At 39.5% G+C, this 22,787-nt stretch overlaps 2 protein-coding genes across 2 annotated transcripts; both read left to right on the top strand.

Moving 5' to 3' along the window:
- Window positions 1-506: 506 nt before the first annotated feature.
- LOC147214151 (taste receptor type 1 member 1-like) lies at window positions 507-6,565 on the top strand. The gene is made up of 6 exons (XM_086141596.1): window positions 507-1,817; window positions 2,178-2,484; window positions 2,636-3,358; window positions 3,494-3,703; window positions 3,816-3,936; window positions 4,615-6,565. The coding sequence occupies exons 1-6, from the start codon at window positions 1,636-1,638 to the stop codon at window positions 5,541-5,543; spliced, it is 2,472 nt and encodes an 823-aa protein (XP_085997722.1). The 5' UTR covers window positions 507-1,635; the 3' UTR covers window positions 5,544-6,565.
- A 4,422-nt stretch (window positions 6,566-10,987) lies between these two features.
- On the top strand, window positions 10,988-16,618 carry tas1r2.2 (taste receptor, type 1, member 2, tandem duplicate 2). Its single transcript, XM_086141727.1, has 6 exons — window positions 10,988-11,178; window positions 11,413-11,719; window positions 11,872-12,597; window positions 12,899-13,105; window positions 13,352-13,472; window positions 15,690-16,618. Exons 1-6 carry the CDS (start codon window positions 10,988-10,990, stop codon window positions 16,616-16,618), a joined length of 2,481 nt encoding a protein of 826 aa, XP_085997853.1.
- Window positions 16,619-22,787: the final 6,169 nt, after the last annotated feature.

Genomic DNA, 22,787 nt, shown 5'->3' with positions numbered 1-22,787 from the left:
AGGTTTAACATCTTTTTTTTATTAAACAAAAAAAACAGTTTACATGGCCACTAAAGGCTGAATTTAAGTTAAATTTTATTTAATTTAATTAAAAAGAAAAATAATTTAATTTAGAAAAATAATTGAATCCTATACTGAAGGTGTTTCTAAATTCAGACTGGTGGTTTTTAATGTTTTCCCTCTGGATTAGCATTTTCAAATATCCCCCTGGAGTGCATTCTCAGAATTTACTTTTGTAAGGCAGTTACAATTAAAGTTGATTAAATGGTAGGTTTAAGGTTCTGTGTGCCCATGGGTGGTATGTGGAAAAAGATGAACTGTAGCTCTGCATTCTTTTTGAGGCTGTTAAATGACGAAGGAAATTCTCTCAAAGGCAGTGAAGGGATTTTCTCCCCTTTTGTTGGGATAATGTAACAATTTTGTAGAATTTACTACTCTGCAAAAATGTACCAGAAATTATCCCAAAATCTTGAGTTTTTACAAATAAATGTACATCAAATGTGATGTTTAAAACCTTTTTTTTTTTCTTTTTTTTTTATACCTGCTAATACCATGTTTTTTTTTTTTGGAATTGCATTTACATTGAGGGGACATATCAGTCCCCAGGAATTGTGAAGGTACCACTTTTTTAAAAGGTGCGCACAAGGGTTAAACAGACAGAATTCTCTTTGATCAAATTGCTGATCATTTGATCATCAGGGTCAATGAAGGTGACAACTGACATTTTCTTTACAAAGGTGATTAGGATACTATCACTGCAGAGAGGCCATTTGAATTCTCACAAGCCTGGAAGCTTGTCCGGATGTTGAGCTTTTTCACTTACTGTTTCTGCTTTTCCCTTTTTGTTTTAAAATTATCAGAACATTTCTCTGACCAGATTTTTCTTAACACAAGAAAGGAAACCACAGGAAAGCATGATTGTTGTTTTACTACAGATGAAATCAAAACAATACAGTAAGACGTTTCTTTAAGTAGTCTATTGTGCGTGTGTGCGTGCGAGTGTATGAACTACTGATCTATTAGTGTGGCCATGTATATTATCCTAATGTCATTATTAGTTACTACCATAGTACTTGAAGTTTTGAGAATTTTGGCTCAAAATCTTAAACTAATTGTGGCAGTTAAAAAGTTGCATCAAAAAATCCGCAGCACTACAAGGGAACAATAACATAAGATTATTAAGGAAAAAAAAGACTGAGGGAATCCAGCACCTCACTATATCATCACATGTGCAGGAAATCATGCTATTTTACTAACTATAATTTCTTCATCAACCATCCCTGACTAAATGTTAAAAGTGCTTTTGAAAACTGGTGACACCCTTACTTCTTTATAGCAGGCATATTAATTGGGTAAGATTGACAAAATATGTATATAGAGATCATCTTCAGTGAGGACAATCATTTTGTACAGAATTGTATACTGTTGTGTGGTAACTCAGTGCATAGAGTTTCTTCAGTAGCAGGGCATTTTGCATACTGATTTGTGAATTCTCTGCTTACCAATAATAAGTATGTAATTGACACTTTTACACATGGAAATGATCACTGACTAAGCCATCCCCTTGTGGCTGTCAACTTTAATACAGAAGTCGGTCTTTTTAAGAGAGATCACATTGTTAAAGTTACCACAGCTATGGAACATATTCTAGCTTCCCTGTGTCTCTTGGAGTGTGTCCATCATTCCCTCTCTCAATGCACTCCACCCATCTCAGAGTTCCAGCTGGAAGGAGATTATTTGATCGGTGGACTTTTCAATATCCATCACGTCAATGAGCCCAATTATCATGACAGACCAGAGGCCATTGACTGCTCCAGGTAAGTGTTATAATGATCATTGTTGAGCAGATTGTCAAGATAAAGGTTTCCTATTAGACAATTTACTAAAATTCCCCTTGTAATCTTGAATGTATTAGAACCGTACAAATCTGTCATACACACACAAAAACCTTCTTCCTCAAATTCAAATGTAACATAGGTTTTCATTTTGAAACAAAAGGTTCAAACAGAGGATTTTCAAATAAATACATTTTTGAAGTGCATTGACTGACCTTAATTTGGTTCTTTCAAACATTCTTAAATATCTAGCAGGATTTCAACGCACATTGATAATGTCCTGAAATTACAATGCTGAAACAGAGATGCGGATTATCTTTTTGTTTGTTTGTCTCTCCACAGCCAACCTTTAATGCTTCCAAATTATCGGAGGTTTCAGATAATGAGATTCGCTGTGGGAGAAATCAATAACTCCACCAAACTGCTCCCAAATGTGTCACTTGGCTACCAGATATTTGACCACTGCTCAAATACACAGAGTTATCCAGGTGTTTTAAACCTGATCTCGGTCAATGGTTTGATAAAACCTTGGAAAGAATCAAACAAGAATCGTTCTGCAGTGTCCAAAGTCATCGCTGTGTCAGGTCTGTTTTCAAGCACAGAAAGCCTGACTGTAGCTCCGCTTGTCATGGCAGATCTCATTCCTATGGTAAGCTTGCCAGCACTTCTGTACACATGCAGTTGCCCATGTCAAATTCAAAGATAGTTTGCATTTTTGGTTTTCATTTTTTTTTTTAATTGAAAAGTTGATTTTAAGTTCATTTTTTGTAACAGCTGATTTATTCTTCACATTTTTACAGGTCAGTTATGGGTCTACTAGTTCTGTGTTTTCAAAAAAGAAGAAATTTCCCTCTTTTCTACGGACAGTGCATTCAAATAAAGACATAATAAAAGGGATCGTTGAAGTCATACAGCATTTCAAATGGCGCTGGGTGGCTTTTCTCAATATTGATAATGAATATGGCAATGATGGTCTGGATTTATTTAAGAAGATGAGTAAAAATACAGAGATTTGCTTAGCCTACACCAAAAGTCTCGACCATCATGCAAACTACTCAGAAATATTCAAAAAAATTGATGTACTTGGCATAAAAGTCATTATTGCTTTTACGGATAGATTGTTTGCTGAGACTCTTGTTGTGTCAGCAGTAAACTTGAATGTCACAAACAAGGTATGGATAGCGGGGGATGCATGGGCTTTAAACATGAAACTCCTGAAGGCAGAAGGGATCCAAAAGATTGGAACTGTGCTCGGGCTGACCGAGGAAGCAGTTACAATACCCGGGTTTAATGATTTTATCCATTCCTCCAAATGCCAAGGTCAAAATGAAAATTTACAAGAAGGAATTTGCAACCAGGTTTGCAACTGCAGAAATCTGAGTGCACAAGATATTCTCAGTGTAGACCCATCATTCTCTTTCCCTGTGTATTCTGCTGTATACGCTATCGCCTATGCCCTACACAATGCATTGCAATGTGGAGCTGGGAAATGTAATGGCAATATTAAGCTGGACATCCCCATGGTAAGTAAAAAAGATTTTATTGTATTAAGATTGATCAGATTGATCTGATTCTGCATTAATGTGTCTGCTGAATATATACATAAATGTCACACTGTCTCCTGACCAGTAAACGACTGAATTTTATGTCCATGTTAGGTTTTAGCAGAGCTGAAGAAGTCCAAATTTACACTTTTAAATCAAACCGTTGAGTTCAATGACCATGGTGACCCAATGAACAGATCTTACTCCATAGTTTTCTGGAACAGAGATGGAAATGCAGAGGTGATAGGTTTTTATAAATTCCAAGAGGGGCAGTTGGATTTCCACATCAATGCCACCAAAATCCAATGGTACACAAATGGAGAAGTATGTTGTTCTGAAGAACTTCAGAAGAACTCTGAAGAGTTACCTAAATAACAACCTCCATTATACAACAAAAAATTGAATTTTTAAACATGTTTACAAATGGTCTCCCCAGGTGCTGTCTTCACTGTGCTCCCCAGAATGTCCTGCAGGATATGCAAAATGGCAAACAGGAATCCATAAATGTTGCTTCAGTTGTAAAAGATGTCCAAAGGGAACATTTATGAACATCACAGGTAAATCACAACATGTGATGAATGAAAAATTAGTATTTGCAGTATGTTTTAGAGAGAGTGGCAGTGAAGGAAAGACAGGAAGCAGAGCTGGAGGTAGCAGAGATTAAAATATTGAGATTCTCTTCAGGAGTAACTAGGATGGGGATCAGTAATGGATCAGTAATGAGTTCATCGGAGGGACAACACATGCTAGATGTTTTTAAGGGAAGGTCAGAGAGGCCAGACTGAGATGGCTTGGGAATGTGCAGAGGAGGGACAGTGAATATATTGGTAGAAAGATGCCGACATTGAAATTGACAGGAGGGCGACACAGAGGAAGACTAAAGAAGAGATGTATGGATGCAGTGAGAGGACACAAGCTAGTTGGTGTGAGAGGAGGATATGGAAAAATAGGATTATATGGAGATAATGATTCCCTGTAGTGACTCCTGAAGGGAACAAAAGGAATAGAAGTTGAATGAGAAAGAGTATAAGCAGTTCAATCATTATTTTCTTGATGAAACTGTTTTTCATAGCTTAGATGAAGAAGTAATCATTTAATTCTTCACTGAAGGCCGCTTGGCTTTTCTTTCATCCACCTTTTCTTTCATCTTACCGCTTTCCAGCCTGTTCTATCCACATAAATTTGAGAAACTTATCTCAAATTACAATGATCTTTTCATTCTTTGTGTACAACAGAGAACCCGTACATGTGTTTGAACTGCAAGGAGACAGAATGGTCGACATTGGCAAGTACATCATGCAGCCTGCGGGAGGTGGTATACATCCCACTTGGAGACACAGTGGCTGTACTGATCATGGCCGGTGCCTGTATCCTGGTGGGCCTCACATTCGCAGTGTGTGTTCTCTTTGCCATCAACTACAATGGCCCTGTTGTCAGATCTGCTGGAGGGCCAATGTGTTTCCTGATATTAGGCTGCCTGAGCCTTTGCAGTCTGTGTGTGTTCTTTTACTTCGGTAGGCCAACAATTTTTTCTTGCACCTTAAGGATCTTGCCATTTTTATTGTTCTACGCTGTCTGCCTCGCCTGTTTTGCAGTGCGCTCTTTTCAGATTGTTTGCATTTTTAAAATGACCGCCACATTCCCAAAGTTGCACAGCTGGTGGGGAAAATATCAAGGACAGTGGCTGGTCATTACAGCAGCATCTGTTATCCAAGCATTCCTTGTATTTAGTGGCTATTCTGTAGGACCTCCAAAACCTTTCAATGATACACTTTGGTACCCAGACAAAATCATACTTGATTGTGATATAAAAGTCTCGGCATTTTCTGCCTCTGGGATTTTCCTTGCATGTCTGGGTGGTCTTTGCTTTGTTTTCTCCTACATGGGAAAGGATCTACCAAAAAACTACAATGAGGCCAAAGCAATTACCTTCTGCCTACTGCTGCTGGTCTTCACCTGGGCCTTATGTTTGACAGAGAACACACTTTACAGAGGCAAATACATCCAGAGTCTTAACGCTCTGGCAATTCTCTCCAGTCAGTACTCTTTTCTGTTGTGGTATTTCCTTCCAAAATGTTACATTATTATTTTTCAACCCCACAAAAACACACAGCAGTACTTTCAAGGCCTCATTCAAAATTACACCAAAACAATCAGCCAGTAGAAACTCACAGTTCAAATACAGTAGTTTGACCCTCTGATTACTTTTGACTTGTTTACATGCTGTGTTCGTTAGTTTTCATCCAGTGTGTCATTGAGAGATATATACTCTATATCCCAAGATATATAGCATGGGCAGTCGTACTATTTATTCAAGCATGATTGGCATTTATCTATCCTACACTAAAAGTAGATGATTGAAGCAGTCTATATTCAGGGACAATTGTGACCATGTTTTGCATCTACCTTAGATATTGCAACATTAAAAAGCACTGCATTTCCTCTGACAATTTTCATCTAGGTTCTCCCTATTTTGTTTTGCAACAGGCTCATATCAGGCAGTGATAGTTCATAGTATATTCTGTGAAACTGAAAAGGTGTATGTGACTTCGGACCAAATACATCACAATGGAAACAAACTTAATTTGTATTTCCTGCATTGATTTTGAGGAAGCTTTATCAAGGACCTCACAAAGTGCTTTTTGTGCTTTTGTCTTGATAAAACATGAAAGATACATTTTTGTGTCTGTATTAGTGACAAATTTGATCAGTAAGTATTGCAGACAAGGCACAATATTCGCACATTACCGATCTATTCAGTCATGGCTTTCAGCAGCAATTGTTTTTTGCCTAGGCCAAGATTTGGCCAACCCCAACAATCTGTGTTTAAAGTGTGTGTCACAAGTCTCATTCAAAACTACACCAAAACGAGCAGCCAGCAGAAGCTCCCAGTTCAAATATAGTAGTTAGACCCTCTGGTTGCTTTGACTTGCTGTGATAGCTAGTTTTCTGAGGGATTTATTTATCCCAAGATTTAAACAAGGGCAATTGTATGGTTTATTCAAGGATGATTTACATTTTCTATCCTAATCAGACAGAAGATACAGTTAGGCCCAGAAATATTTGGACAGTGACACAAGTTTTGTTATTTTAGCTGTTTACAAATACATATTCAGGATACAATAATATAATCAATATGGGCTTAGAGTGCAGTTTCCCAGCTGTAATTTGAGAGCATTCACATCGAAATTGGAGCTTAGGAGAGTTTAGGAGTTAAAGCTCTCTAATACTCAGCTTTTCTTGTCATTAGTTAAGCAATTAAAAGGTCTGGAGTTGATTACGGGTGTGGCAATTGCATTTGGAAGCTGAAAAAAAGAAGAAATCGATCAGAGAGATAGCAGGAATGTTAGGAGTGGCCAAATCAACAGTTTTGTACATTCTGAGAAAAGAAAGAGTGCACTGGTGAGCTTGGGAACTAAAAAGGCCTGGACATCCACGGAGGACAACAGTGGTGGAGGATCGCAGAATCCTTTTCATGGTGAAGAAAAACCACTTCACAACATCCCCTTAAGTGAAGAACACTCTCCAGGAAGCAGGTATATCAGTATCTAAGTCTACCATAAAGATGAGAGGAAATACAAAGGATTCACCACAAGGTGAAAACCATTAATCGGCCTCAAAATAGAAGATTGACTTTGCCAAAAAACAGAAGAAGCCAGACCAGTTCTGGAATAGCATTCTTTGGACAGATGTGACTAAGATCAACCTGTACCAAAATGATGGGAAGAAGAAAGTTTGGAGAAGAATTGGAACAGCTCATGATCCAAAGCACACCACATCTTCTGTAAAACACAGTGGAGGCAGTGTGATGGCACGGGCATGCATGGCTTCCACTTGTGTTTATTGATGATGTGACAAAAAACAGACGCAGTCGGATGAATTCTGAAGTGTAGAGGGAAATACTCTGCTCAGATTCAGCCAAATGCAGCAAATTTGATTGGACGGTGCTTCACGATACAGATGAACAATGATCCAAAACATACTGCAAAAGCAACTCAGGAGTTTTTTAAAGCAAAGGAGTGGGATATTCTTCGATGGCCGAGTCAATCATCAGATCTCAACCCAATCGAACATGCGTTTCACTTGCTCGAGACAAAGCGTAAGGTAGAACGACCAACAAACAAGCAACAACTGAGGACGGCTGCAGTAAAGGCCTGGCAAAGCATCACAAAGGAGGAGAGCCAGGGTTTGGTGACGTCCATGGGTTCCAGACTTCAGGCAGTCATTGTTTGCAAAAGATTCTCGACAAAAAATTAAAAAATAACATTTTACTTAAGCTTATGCTTATTTGTCCAATTACTTTTGAGCCCTTGAAAAGAGGAGCATTTTTATAAAAATAGCTACGATTCCTATATGTTTAATCATAAATTTTTGTTCAATCCCTTGAATTAAACCTTAAAGCCTGCACTTCAATTCTGTTGTAGTTTCATTTCAAATCAAATGTGGTGGCATGCAGAGCCCAAATCATGAAGATTGTCTCACTGTCCAAATATTTCGGGCCTTACCGTAAATGACACAGCCAAGATTTAGAGACAGCATTAACCATATTTTATTTACCTATAGCCAGGATACTGTCAAATCAAAAAGTAATGCACTTCCTCTGACAAATTCCTCTTACATTATCAGAGTGTAAAGGTACTTGCATGAATTTTGATCACTTACACAATTAAATTAATGAATATAACAAACTTAATTTTTGTCATTGATTTTGAGGTAGCTCTATCACAAACGTGATCTTGAGGCATCTTGATAAGATATAGGAATATATTTTATGTTTCTGGATTAGTGACAGATTTCATCCGTAATTATCACACACAAGGCCCAATATAGACACATTACTGATCACCTCAGTCATGGCTTTCAGCAGCTATTGTTTACTGACAAGACAAAGCCAACTTATCCCAAACTCTCTAAATTGTGTCCAACTGAGGCTGGGACTGTGCATTTTCTCTATCTTGTCGTCATGCGCACCAACGTCTCATGTTATACCTGGGAACACTGTTTTTCCTGACTGCATATTATTACTCTATCGCCCGTAGTGTGGAACAGATTATTAATAAACAGGCCTATTACTGCAGTCCACAGCCAACATGCCTCCATTTTCCTGTCAAAAATGTAAGATTTATAAGTGAATGTAATGCCTGCATTTTACATTGTTTAAACGCAAATATACAATGTTTATAGTATTTAATACTTACACATTTATGTTCCCAGTGACAATTTACATATATTCATGTTACGATGTCCACAGCAGGGTCCGAAAACAGTTGAAATAATCTGCCTTTGTGTTTTTCAATCTTTGTTTTGTCTCAATTTTCCTTATTCTATGGTTAGTAATAAGCAATTGAAGCAATTGTTGTGAAGCTGTGGAAGGTCATATATATATTAGGTCATATATTAGGGGTCATATATTAAAAGTAAGGTGCAAATCAAGTCCCCTGCCTCCTGTCTCTCTAACTAAAGAATAGCCCAAATAACACACATCGAACCTTCATAACATAATTATTGGCAGGAAAATGTTTACATACTGGGAAATTTGAAACAATAATAAAATAACGTGAGCAATTTCAAATAATTTGATCCTTTGTTTGATTCCGGAGATTCACCTAAGTGTCAGCAGCCAGACAGAGCTTTGTTTCTCGAACACGCAATGAATAAAAAAAGAAACATTTCCATTATAATACCCTGACAACACTAGATGTTCAGTCACAAAACTCTGTAATTCTGATACATTTTATTACCACAGCGAAACATCTAAGTTAATTTTGGCTGCGCACATCAAATTCTAAACATAACACAATATATTGAGCCTTATTTGCTGGGAAAGCTACCCAGTTGGTCAAGAAAAGAGAGACAAGGTAAAAAATGATGGTTGTCAGGTGCTGGTAATTCAGTTCAATAACAATCAATTTATTAACTGTCAAGTCCTGCTGACTTGCAATATTAGAGCTGAAAAAAGGCTGATACTAAGTCATCTTTCAAACATCAGTGACTGGCTGCAAATTGTTTTCATTTTCAAACAACCTGTGTGGTCAGTGATTAACTCACACAGAGCTCATTTGCAAGAGGATGTAAGATTGTTGCATAAACCAAAGACTGCATGAAAAAATTTGTTTAAATTTGCCTGTGAATTAGTTTGATCTTATCACCTCAGTTTACTTCCCCTCTATCATCCATAGATCATTCATAAAACATGTTTGAATGTCATAATAGCTGAAACTGAACAAAAGTTAATCAACATTGCAGGGTTAAATTCAACAAAACGCAATGTAAACAATAGGTTGTGTGATTTCTAATGTTAACATGACAGGTAAAATATTCCTATGAAATATTTAAAGATTCGTGTGTAATTTTAACAAGTTGGAAATTCATTTTTGACACTGTAAAAACAAGCATGGGGCACTACATCGATGACATTCCAACCCAATGGATAATGTGTCCTTGAACAAGGAATGACACTATAATTATGCACTATAAAATTCACGGATCACTAACAAACAAATCAGAATCAGATATTTGGAGTTTTTTGTATTCATTATTAGATGATGGAGGTGCATGCAAATATATTAGATCTAATTTTTGTCATTTGTTGATTATCACATGTTGTCCAGTGGTTGTCTGCATGCAAATACTCTCAATGAATAAAAAGACGGTCATGGACTTGTTCACAGTATTGGAGTGGTTTTAACCTTGAAATTATGCAAAGTATGTATTTGTTTATTATATTAAAAGAGGGTCAGGTATCATTATTTCTGAAATTCTTCCTGTATTGGTTATACAGTGTGCAATGAGATTGAATATCTTTGTCTTTTTGTTTCCCAAGATCTAACAGTTGTAAGGACAATGCTCAAGGTTGCACACAGAATCTGATATTCCTGTTCAGAAGTTCAACACACATCAGATTACTATTGGGTAAACTCAGCTAACTTAGTTATGTTTGCACTTAGTTTGCATATGGACATAGTTTGATGAGTTGCCTTTTTGGTATGAGCTATGTGTTAATGTTTTCATGTCATTATTATTCCTTTATGAGAAGTTATAAAGTGCCCGTTTCCGATGAGAACTGTTGACGGTGAATGATTGATTTGGATAAATGCACCCCCACCTTTGCTCAAGTAGAGGTGACATTGCATCCATTTAGCAGGGGGGAAAAGGAACGTCTTGGTAGAAGGTTCATTGCAAATGACCTCATCATCTTACTGTTCTGCAGTCTTGACTGTGAAATTACTTGACAATAACTAAGAAAAAAAAAAGTTTTGGCCAAAACGTTTGCCATCTTTTACCAGTTATGTCATTGAACTTATTACAACATGACAGTCTTCCCTAGGCTGAGTCCTACAAGTAATATGAGAGCATTGAAGGATTAGGCTCAGCTGTTAAACTATACATTTGTCATCACAACGACTTGGACGGCTGCATGATAGTTGCTCTTTGCATACAGATTTGTAAAATCACCTCTAACTATTCATAGAGATGTACCTGCTGTAGAGCTGAAGTCATGCCCTTCCAAGTATATGGAAATGACCACTGGGGATTTGCCATCACAAGCGTTGCATTATTTATCAAGGACAGGATCTGCTGGCATCACCATCAACTTTACAGCAGCTAATGACCAGAATGAGACACTTTCTTGGCTCTGTGTTTTTAATGGGATATTTTCAGCATGTCTTCCCTCACTGCACTGTGTCCACCTCGCAGTTTCAGCTTGATGGAGATTATTTAGTTGGTGGGCTTTTCGAGATTCATCATGTCTCTGATCCCTCTCATCATGACAAACCAGAAGGCATTGATTGCTCTAGGTAAGTCTTCTGTTCATTTGAGAAGAATCCTTGTAAGTTGAAGTCAATGATAAAGTATAACATATCAAGCAATTGATTGGGAATAGCCTCAAAACAACAACCGTTGTAAATGTCAGCTTAAAATGACTACGATTATCATAATTATCAAGATATTGTGGCGGTTTTCTTCAACAGATCTGTGAAGCCATAGTCAGACAAATTCATAACCCATAACTCCTCTTTCTCCTTCCACAGCCAACCCTTAATACTTTCAAATTATCGGAGGTTTCAGTTGATGAGATTTTCTGTGGAAGAAATCAACAACTCCACTAAACTTCTTCCAAACGTATCACTCGGCTACCAGATATTTGATCACTGCTCAGACACACAGAATTTCCCAGGTGTCTTTAACCTCCTGTCCGTCAACACTTGGATAAAACCCTGGAAAGAACCATACAAGAACTGGTCTGCAGTGCCCAAAGTCATAGCAGTGATTGGTGCATTTTCAAGTACTAAATCCTTGACCATAGCCCCACTGTTTAGAATGGATCAGATACCTATGGTAAATGTGTTATTGGCATTGTGTTATAACCTTTAAAAAACAACTAAAACACGAAATTGATAAAATTGTTATTCAATACAAAAACAATATAAAAAATGAATGTGAAAACAGCTTCCTGAAAACTGAAAGTTTCCCCATCTCTCTTTTTACAGGTCAGTTATGGAGCCACTACCTCTGTCCTTTCTGAAAGGAGAAAGTTTTTCTCTTTTCTCCGAACAGTGAATTCAAATAAAGACGCAATAAAAGGAATCGTGCAAATCATACAGCATTTCAAATGGCGCTGGGTGGCTTTCCTTTTCACTGATAATGACTATGGCAATGATGGGCTGAGTTTATTCATGAAACTAATTGAGGATACTGACATCTGCCTGGCGTTCACTGAAGTTCTCAAATTCAATACAAATTACAACTTAATGTTCAGTCAAATAGAAGAGAAAAGAGTTCATATTATTATTGTTTTTACCCCCTTCATTTCTGCTGAAGCTCTCATTGACTCAGCCATACGACTTAGAGTCACAAACAAGGTCTGGATAGCAGTTGATACCTGGGCATCCAATGAAAACATACCAAAGAAAAAGGAATTGAAAACAATTGGAACTATACTTGGTATTTCTCAGCCACGGGTGACAATTCCTGGTTTCAGGGATTTTTTAATTTCCTCCAATAGCAGAAGCTATTGTGGAATTGAAGAAAAACAAACATATTGTAACCAGTTGTGCAACTGCAGTAACTTCAGTCCAGATGTTATCTTCTCTATGGATCCATCTTTTTCTTTTTCTGTTTATTCTGCCACATATGCAGTTGCTCATGCTTTACACAAAACCTTGCAATGTGGAGCTGGAAGGTGTAATTTCAATATAACAGTTCACCCCTATATGGTAAGGCATTCTGACGCTCTGGTACTTCCATGTGGTATTCTGATCATTGGAATATTTTACGCAGTTAAAACTATGATTGCTTTAGCTTTCAAAAATATTATATTTTTTAGCACATACAAAACATTCAATTTTGGGGGAAAGTTGTAGGAGTTATAGTTATATAAAGTTGTAGGGAAAGTTTTCAACTCAAAACAAGAGTATAAATATGAATTCTGCCATTATTTGGAGAGCAATGATATTAAAAGCTTTTAAATCATACAACAAAAGACAGTTGAATTGGAACCTGACCTTTCTGTTCCAGGTTTTAGCAGAACTGAGGAAGTCAAACTTTACACTTTTAAACCAAAGTATTCTCTTTGATGAGAATGGTGACCCGAGGTTTGGGTCCTATTCAATAGTTCACTGGAACCACAAAGGAGATTTGGAAGAGATTGGTTTTTATGAATTTCATCCTTCCGTTCATTTTTTCATCAACACCACCAAAATTCAGTGGTATGACAATGGGAAAGTAAGTTGTGTTTTTTAATATATGACATCATGGTTTATACGCAGTATATCATCAACGGTGTGTGAATGTATGCTTAATGATTCAGTGGATTACTAATATGACAGGGCTGAAACAAATGATAGTGTTGTTCCTGATCAGGTGAAAGCCAAGAGGCAATATAGTGACTTGTATTTTTTTGCTTTTTTTTACCCTTAAGTTAATAACAGGTTTATTTGATTTAGTTACTTCCCATTTGTCCCTGTTCAGGTGCCCATATCACTGTGTTCCCAGGACTGCCCTGAGGGATATGCAATGAAACAAATTGGAGTCCATAAATGCTGTTTTATGTGTGAAGTCTGCCCGAGAGGAACTTATGTCAACGTCACAGGTAGAGACTTTCCTAAAAAATAAAGTAAACAATTAAAAATCTGTGTCACAATGGTGGCAATTATAACAGTCAGTTCAGCAGAACAGCATACAGTTGACATTTCAACCACCAGTGCTAGTAACCTCTGCTGGTGGCATTTTGTTTCCTGTCCATCCCTGTCCATTTTAGTGAGCACAGCATCTCAAAGAAGGAGAGGTGGAAGGCGTGTTCGGAAGCAGAGAGAGAAGAGGGAGACTGAGAGTAGGGACTTTGAACATTGGGACAATGACACGAAAAGGTAGACAGTTGGTTGACATGATGCAGAGAAGGAAGGTGGATATACTGTGTTGTTAGTGGCTATGCCCTGCAGGTGGGATGTGAGTTTGAGGAAAAGGAGAAGTTCTGGAATGATCTCGATGAAGTGATGCAGAATATCCCTAGAGATGAGAGTGGTAATGATCTCTACAGGTTGGTGAACAGAGAGAGAAAAGATGGAAAGGATGTACAACAGGTCCAGGGAAATGTAATGACAGATGCTAGAAGAGTAATGGGAAGATGGAAAGCGTACTTTGAAGAGCTGCTGAATGTGGAAAATAAATGATTGAGAGGCATGAGTAGAAGAGGTGATGATTGTAGACCACAAAGTAGCAGAGATTAGTAAAAGTGAAGTGAGGAAGGCAGTGAAGAGGATGAAGAGTGGAAAGACAGTCGGTCCTCATGATAGACCTGTGGAGGTGTGGAAGTGTCTAGGAGAGGCAGCGGTAGAGATTCTGACTAAATTATTCAACAGGATCTTAGAGAGTGAGAAGATGTCTGAAGAATGTAGACAAAGTGTAATGGTACCCATTTTAAGAATAAGGAATGTGCAGAATTGCGGCAACTATAGAGGGATAAAGTTGTTGAGTCATACAATGAAGTAATGGGTAAGAGTCCTGGAAACTAGACTGAGAGCAGAGGTCAGCATTTGTGAACAGCAGTATGGCTTCATGCCTAGGAAGAGTACTTCAGATGCAGTATTTGCTTTGAGAATGCTAATAGAGAAGTACAGACAAAGTCAGAGTGAGATGCATTGTGTTTTTGTAGACCTAGAGAAAGCATATGACAGGATGCCAAGAGAGGAGCTCTGGTATTATATGAGGAAATCTGGAGTGCCAGAGAAGTATATCAGACTGGTGCAGGACATGTATGCTAGCTGTGAGACAGTGTGCTGTTGGGATAACAGAGAAGTTCAAGGTGGAGGTCAGACTCCATCAGGGATCAGCTCTGAGCCCCTTCTTGTTTGCAGTGGTGATGGACAGGCTGACGGGTGAGGTTAAACAGGAATCTCCATAGACCATGATGTTTGCAAATAACATTGTGGTCTGTAGTGAGAGCAGAGAACAGGTTGAGGAAAATCTAGAGAGGTGGAGGTATGTGCTGGCAAGGAGAGGAATGAAGGTTAGTCACATAAAGACAGATTATATGTGTGTCAATGAGAGGAACCCGGGTGGAACAGCAAGGCTACAGGAAGTGGAGATCAAGAAGTTGGAGGATTTTAGGTACTCAGGGTCAACAGTCCAGAGCAACAGAGAGTGTGGAAAAGAGGTGAAGAGACAGTTTCAAGCAGGTTGAAATGGGTGGAGAAAAGTGTCAGGGGTACTATGTGATAGAAGACTATCAGCCAGAATGATACGAAAGGTGTACAAGACAGTGGCAAGACCAGCAATGCTGTATGGCCTAGAAACAGGGACAAGAGATGCAGAGATGAAGATGCTAAGGTTCTCTTTGGGAGTGACGAGGATGGAGAGGATCAGGAATGAATCTATCAGAAGAACAACACATGTTAGATGTTTTGGAGAGAAGGTCAGAGAAACCAGACTGAGATGGTTCGGTCATGTACAGAGGAGAGATAGTGAATATATTGGTAGACGGATGCTGGAATTGGAGCTGCCCGACAGGAGGTCTAGAGGAAGACCAAAGAGAAGATTTATGGACATAGTGAGAGAGGATATGAAGGTAGTTGGTGTGAAAGAGGAGGATACAGAGAATAGGCTTAGATAGAGAAGGATGATTGGCTTTGGCGACCCCTGAAGGGAAAAGCCAAAAGAAAAAGAAGTATCTCAAGAATATTTCTGGGAATCCCTTCAAATATGTCTATCATCCATTACTCCTCAAAAATGAAGTGAAGAGATGATCAAAACATTTAAAAAGGTAACCTCGGCTTCAGTGGCTAACCTTTCCGTCTCTTGTGTACAACAGAGGATCCCTACAGGTGCTTGGACTGTAAAGAGACAGAATGGTCAACATTGGCAAGTACATCATGCCGCCTGCGGGAGGTGGTATACATCCCAGTGGAAGATGCTGTGGCTGTACTGATCATGGCCGGTGCCTGTATCCTGGTGGGCCTCACATTCGCAGTGTGTGTTCTCTTTGCCATCAACTACAATGGCCCTGTTGTCAGATCTGCTGGAGGGCCAATGTGTTTCCTGATATTAGGCTGCCTGAGCCTTTGCAGTCTGTGTGTGTTCTTTTACTTCGGTAGGCCAACAATTTTTTCTTGCACCTTAAGGATCTTGCCATTTTTATTGTTCTACACTGTCTGCCTCGCCTGTTTTGCAGTGCGCTCTTTTCAGATTGTTTGCATTTTTAAAATGACCGCCACATTCCCAAAGTTGCACAGCTGGTGGGGAAAATATCAAGGACAGTGGCTGGTCATTACAGCAGCGTCTGTTATCCAAGCATTCCTTGTGTTTGGAGGCTATTCTTTGGAACCTCCAAAACCCTTCAATGATACAGTTTGGTACCCAGACAAAATCATACTTGATTGTGATACGAAAGTCTGGGCATTTTCTGCCTCTGGGGTTTTCCTTGCATGTCTGTGTGGTCTTTGCTTTGTTTTCTCCTACATGGGAAAGGATCTACCAAAAAACTACAATGAAGCCAAAGCAATTACCTTCTGCCTACTGCTGCTGGTCTTCACCTGGGCCTTATGTTTGACAGAGAACACACTTTACAGAGGCAAATACATCCAGAGTCTTAACGCTCTGGCAATTCTCTCCAGTCAGTACTTTTTTCTGTTGTGGTATTTCCTTCCAAAATGTTACATTATTATTTTTCAACCCCACAAAAACACACAGCAGTACTTTCAAGGCCTCATTCAAAATTACACCAAAACTATCAGCCAGTAGATACCCACAGTACAAATACAGTAGTTTTACCCTCTTATTACTTTTGACTTGTTTACATGCTGTGTTCGTTAGTTTTCATCCAGTCTGTCATTGAAAGATATATACTGTATATCCCAAGATATATAGCATGGACAGTCGTGCTATTTATTCAAGCATGATTGATATTTATCTATTCTACACAGAAAGTAGGTTTAATTGAATCAGTCTATAATAAGGGACAATTGTGACCATGTTTTGCATTTACTTTGGATATTGCAGAAATAAAAAGTACTGCTTTTACTCTGGCAATTTTCTTTTACGTTCTCCCCTATATTATTTTGTGACAGACTCATATCAATCACTGGTAGTTTATAGTAAATTCTGTGAAACTCTGAAAAAGGTGTATATGACTTTGGGTGAAACATATCACAATGAAAAAAAATCATTGAATACAACAAACTTAATTTGTGTTTCCTGCATTGATTTTGAGGAAGCTTTATCAAGCAACCCACACAGTGCTTTGAAATGCCTTGATAAAATGTGAAAAATACATTTTGGTTTCTGTATTAGTGACAAATTTGATCAGTAATTGTTGCAGGCAAGGCACAATATTCGCACATTATTGATCAATTCAGTCATGGCTTTCAGCCACAATTGTTTTCTGACTAGGCCAAGATTTGGCCAACCCCAACAAATTGTGTTTGAAGTGTGTGTCACTAGATCATCCGATAGGACAAACAGGACAAAGCTATAAACCACTGAAAGACCCTATTCAATATGCATTGCACATTCAATGAGACATTTCTTGCAATTCACATCCCAAAGTGATTAATGAAAAGCAAATAAAATAAAATTGAATAAACTAAAATAAAATAAAAACTTTTTTTTTCATTGTTGCCTGGTTTCACCACATGATGGTGCCACTTCGCTTTGACCTGTGGACAGTCATGCCCCACAGGCTTGGGATACCAGAAGTATTTTAAAGAACGTTAAGAAAGGATATCTCTAAAACGGAAAAAATAAATACATTTTCGAAAACCCTGCAGAAAAAGATTGAGGTCTACCACTCTGTCCCCCTGTTATGTCTTTAGTGTCATTGATATATGTGTGAAGGTTTTGAATTTGAAAAATGCAAGTTTTCTTTGTTGGGATATAATTCAGATAGATGGTAAAAGATATTGTACTGCCGATTATGTTTTCACTAATACATATAGGGATATATTATAAAGCTAGACTAAGTGGCCCATCACAAACTCAAATGCAGCCTGGCTGTCCCTTATATAGTTCTTTTGGGCGTATTAGGGCCTACAGAGCCTCAACTATATATTTATACATACAGGATACATTTATAAGTGCAGAGCATGTGTGGAGCTGTACATGGGATCAAAACATTAATCTAGTGGTTTGCTTTTTCTTGTTAATTTTCCCCTTCACCACCAGAGATAAACATCTTTATAATGAGACAATAGAAAGGGATTAATCTCAAGGTATGAAATAGTCTATGCGTTTGTTATATGGCTGGGTGGTAATGAAAAAAAATCCTTGCAAGTTATGGAAAAACATGTATAACACAATCCCCTTGCATGAAGATAGATAGATAGATAGATAGATAGATAGATAGATAGATAGATAGATAGATAGATAGATAGATAGATAGATAGATAGATAGATAGATAGATAGATAGATAGATAGATAGATAGATAGATAGATAGATAGATAGATAGATAGATAGATAGATAGATAGATAGATAGATGAGGCTTCAGAAATGGACATGTGATGAACATCAGAATTTTGTTTCATGCTGACCCATACAGTAGTCTATTGTGAAAATGTGCATTAATAAAAGATAGGAGGAGAAACAGGAGGAGATGAAAATTGAAAAGTCCCAACAAACAAACAAACAAAATGAGTAATTATCAGGCTCCCAGATTGTTACCGTTTCTCTAGTGCCTTTCTGATAGTGACATGACAAGTGTTTATACATGATAACAAAATGTGTGGTGTGAAATTACCCCAGAATTTTTTTTTTTTTTTGCTTCCAGTTCTTGTATCACTCTATCACACATTGTTCCCATGCCTGTGGGCAAATGTAAGAGGACTAGAAGGCTGTTTGGTATTTTCTTGCTGGCCTTCTTACAGGCGCATTTCGTTCCCTGCTGGGACTCGAAGAGTTGCAGGTCTCCCGCAGAGTGGGGCGCAAAAGAAGGGCCCATGCAGCATGGGGTTTGTGATCATTCCTGAGGGTAAATTGCCGTTTTGTTGTGTCTATTCAGTTTTCTAGCGAGGAGATGGGGAGGATGGACCGTGAAACTAGGAACGAATTGGTAAATAGTGCCACTTAGCATGGCATATGGCGCTTGTGGAGAGCCGGACCCTGACACCTACAAATTGACGATTTCATACCAATTTCAGAGTTAGATTCGCCACACACGTTGTCAGGGCTGGAGAACTCGGCGATCATCATAATGGGGAACGGATAATAGAAATATGCCATATCTAACAAAGGCAGCACTTGTCTTGTAGTCTGGATTCAACTCAAATGCAATGGATTTTAAGTCAAATAAATTCCTCTGATTGCAAGATTTTGTATAAACTCCAGTGCCGACGTTCAGAATTGCGAGGGCCAATAGATTAATAGTGTTAGATCTAAGAAGCAGGTTATTTTATTCAACGCTTCGTTTCTGCTGAGAGGACCTATATTTCTCCCCAAGGGGCGAGGAAAATTGGAGGAACGCCCCCGTGGCTTTTCACTTGTACCTTTCAATTTTCCACTTTGCTTAGATAAAGGAAAACCATGGGAAAGCCGTCGCCAGCAACTAGACCTTACTTTAGCACCCCCACTTAAAAAACGCACTTTGAGTCCAAGTCAGTTGAATTAGTTGCAGCCATATGGGATTTGTAGACAAACTGCACGCCTCTCTCCAGTTTGGTTCCTCAAATACCAGTATTAATCTGGTTTACTAAAGAATGCCGAGTTACTCTGTTTAAATGCAGTTAAATATATGTGAAAAAACGATGCACTGGTTGATGCTTTAGTGGAAACAAAGTTATAAGACTTTACCTTCAGCGCTATTGTTCAAAACTACACTGACAGACTCGGTGCATAATTATCACAATACGAAAGTGTTATAATCGTAAGCATTAGTATAAAGACATCTGATTTTATCTGTAAAAATTCAAATTGGCGTGGTCAGCTTTACACTCAGATTAACCAGTCAGATAACGTAACTTTATTCATAATACAGCGGTCAGCAGTACGCCGTTTCCACCATCTATGGTTGTTGTTTTACGCGCGGCTGGGACAGTGCGCCAAAAGGACTGGAGGTTTTTGTTATTCTTATTCAAATGCCGCTCAAGTGCTTCAGAGTAAATGGCAGATGTTTTGCAATTGAAGGCGCATCAATGCCCGTGCGCTTCAGTGTTTAACAATGGCGCAGCCCTTTTGTCCGGCGCTTGTGTCTTTCAGCTCCGCGCCGGACAAAGGCTTCATCCTCCGTCGAGTTATAAAGTTACTTTCTAGTCACTTCATCTCGACCCTCAAAAAAAAAAGAAAAAAAAAACCCTTAAGCGATGTTAATGTGCACCTATGGCCTTTTCATGCGCTCACCCCGGCACACACAGTCAAACAGCGGCCATTGTGCGCAAGAACCAAAGTAAGAAGTCTTTAACTAACCCGTGCAGCAGTCTATAGAAATTCATGATGCTATTTCTATTTGATGTTCGATCGGAGCTCCTCCATCAGGCCTGTCGCGTGGCCTCTCACCGGAACCCGCTCCGGATTCCCAATATTCCTACGCGCACCTGCTCCTGTACCTGCTCCCATTTCACCGCGGATGCTTTCTTCCTCACAATTGGCCTTTTTGGTTTGACCGTGACGGCGTCGAATCCACCTGAATGGAAGGCGGTGCGTCGATTCGCTCCGCTCCCTGTGGGCCCAGTCGTGGGCCCGAGTTTGCGCATTTCACTGGCGTTTATCCCCCGACACCCAGATATCTGTACTTTCAGCGGCTTAACAGCCTTGGAGACGTTTACACTGTGATGCAAAATACAACCAGCTATAAATTGGTTGTTATATTTATACCTCTTTAGCAATGTGTGTAAAACCCGAACAGGCCCCTGGTCTTTGTCATCTGTGCGCGAATATGATTACAAACAGAGTAAATGAACGATGAAAGCAGCCGCTGTATTTCAGCTTATTATTTCCGATCTATACTCCTCACCATTGGCTTGCAAATGACCGTTTATCTCAAGGAAGGGAGTAGTTTATTGCAGTAATCGAGTAATTGCCTTGCTAATTGTTGTTAACAAGTCTTCAATAGTCCAGTTATTACAGCATCCCCGGCGGGTCCCCGCCGGCGGACATCCATGACAAAGGCCCGGGGGGTTAATGAATGACCCACGGCTGAAAAAGTGACGGCGGAGCGGGATGCCTCTCCCTTTTAGAAAACACTCACTTAACTTGTCTTTTAATGGCACCGGCATTATCATGTCCAATTGGGACACCAGTTTCTGCTCGCGCTTTTCTCATGGATGTCTAATGACATGACGCGGTGAGGAGGAACCGATGGGAAACTGGTGTCAAAGCGTTTGTAACTGCAGGTCAGAGGATATTTTCATACAAACCAACCCCCCCCCCCTCCTCTCTTTTTCTCCCATTTCTGCGTTTGATCCCGAGATGAGGAGCAACACTAATTGAGATTATAGCGCGTAATCGGCGATGAAGCGTCTCCTGTGTGGGTCAGAATGACGAGACAGGTTTCACGCTGAAAGCGACACTCCACGGTCCCGTGTTAAAGCCGAGCGTGAAAAACTCCGACAATGCGGCCTCTATAGAGGACAAAAGACTCCAGAGGGAGCATTTATAACACAGTACATCGGCCAGATTTCATACCGATTAGGCGCTACACTTTATGGCGACAAAATTGCGGGCAGCAATTACCCGGTGGATTTTACGCCATTAGTTGTTTTGTGACTACTGGCCCCCACGCGTCCGTGATTTCCACTGCGAGGTTACTTTGAGTGGGTTGAACTCCACATTAAACTTCAGTTCCGCTCCCTCTGCTGCGCTTTATCGCCAATACGAATACAAAAATTAAAAGTTCAAATAAGATAAATAAACACCCATGGCTTACTTTAAACAGCGTGACGCATAGGAGGAGACGAGGAGATACAAATAAACAACGCCCTTAACGTTAACACACACGGAGACAGACACATGCTGACCGTCAGTAATAACACCTGTGCGTTTGCTTTACTACGCGTTATAACGCACACCTCCCCCTTGTTTGTGTGTGCGTGTAAATGATGCGCATTGCGCTCTGCAGTGATCCCGCATTGTCTCAACTGTGGTTACTTTCCCAGGGATGTGGTCCTTTCAGAGGAGCAGTGTGGAAAATCGGGAGGCGCGGGACCGAAGACGGGGGGCGGCCCGCGATTCTCCTCGGTGCCTCAACGCGCCTGGTACGAAGACAAAAACCACCGAGGCTCAATGGAATAATGGCGTTAATTTCTAAAACGGTGTGTTGTGTCGATCTGTTTGAGTTGCACACAGAGACAGACATGCAGGTACACACACACACACACACACATACACACACACACACACACACACACACATTCACACACACACAGGTGTACCGACTGTTGACACGGGGCGCAGCGCCCCTTCCTCCATCAACCACCAGAAAATTGAAAAGTGTGGTGACACGCGGGGAATTTCCACGGTGCTGCCTTCGACCCGTTGGCGTGAAACTCAAACATAAAAGACTGGATAAAAAGCCAAGTGGCGCCCACGCAGCTCACCCTCATCGCCACCGTTATGGTCTGGATTTTTTTACGCTTATTTATCTAACCAGACATTATACCAGTGGATATTAAACGTTTGGATTGGGTCCTGCGGTAGTGATATGATGTTATATATAGTAATTCCCACTTGAAGTAATGTTTCACTAGATTAAATGCCGCCTGGGTTTGTATTCAGGTTAAGGAACGTGCTGATATGGAAAAATCAAACAATAATAATGATGTTTTGTTTCACGGGAATTCTACACTCAGGGTGAGATGATCCCCGGGTTCGGCCGCTCCTTTGCGTGCCACAGACGGGCGGGACTGGACTCATTGAGATGTTAAGTGGGTGTCCGTATATAAACACACTCGGGGTCAAATCCCTCATTCCTGCTCCACAAAGA

The sequence above is a fragment of the Fistularia commersonii genome, chromosome 34, assembly GCF_037954325.1.
Source record: "Fistularia commersonii isolate RoL2024-O1a breed Wild chromosome 34, RoL_Fcom_v1.0, whole genome shotgun sequence".
Classification (NCBI taxonomy): domain Eukaryota; kingdom Metazoa; phylum Chordata; class Actinopteri; order Syngnathiformes; family Fistulariidae; genus Fistularia; species Fistularia commersonii.
This window is presented reverse-complemented; position numbering and strand designations above follow the sequence as displayed.

Coding starts and splice junctions, on each gene's coding strand:
- LOC147214151 (XM_086141596.1), top strand. CDS start 1,636: ATGGAACATATTCTAGCTTCCCTGTGTCTCTTGGAGTGTGTCCATCAT. Junction 2,485..2,635: donor TGGCAGATCTCATTCCTATG/GTAAGCTTGCCA, acceptor ACATTTTTACAG/GTCAGTTATGGGTCTACTAG. Junction 3,359..3,493: donor TTAAGCTGGACATCCCCATG/GTAAGTAAAAAA, acceptor TGTCCATGTTAG/GTTTTAGCAGAGCTGAAGAA.
- tas1r2.2 (XM_086141727.1), top strand. CDS start 10,988: ATGACCAGAATGAGACACTTTCTTGGCTCTGTGTTTTTAATGGGATAT. Junction 12,598..12,898: donor TAACAGTTCACCCCTATATG/GTAAGGCATTCT, acceptor TTTCTGTTCCAG/GTTTTAGCAGAACTGAGGAA. Junction 13,106..13,351: donor AGTGGTATGACAATGGGAAA/GTAAGTTGTGTT, acceptor GTCCCTGTTCAG/GTGCCCATATCACTGTGTTC.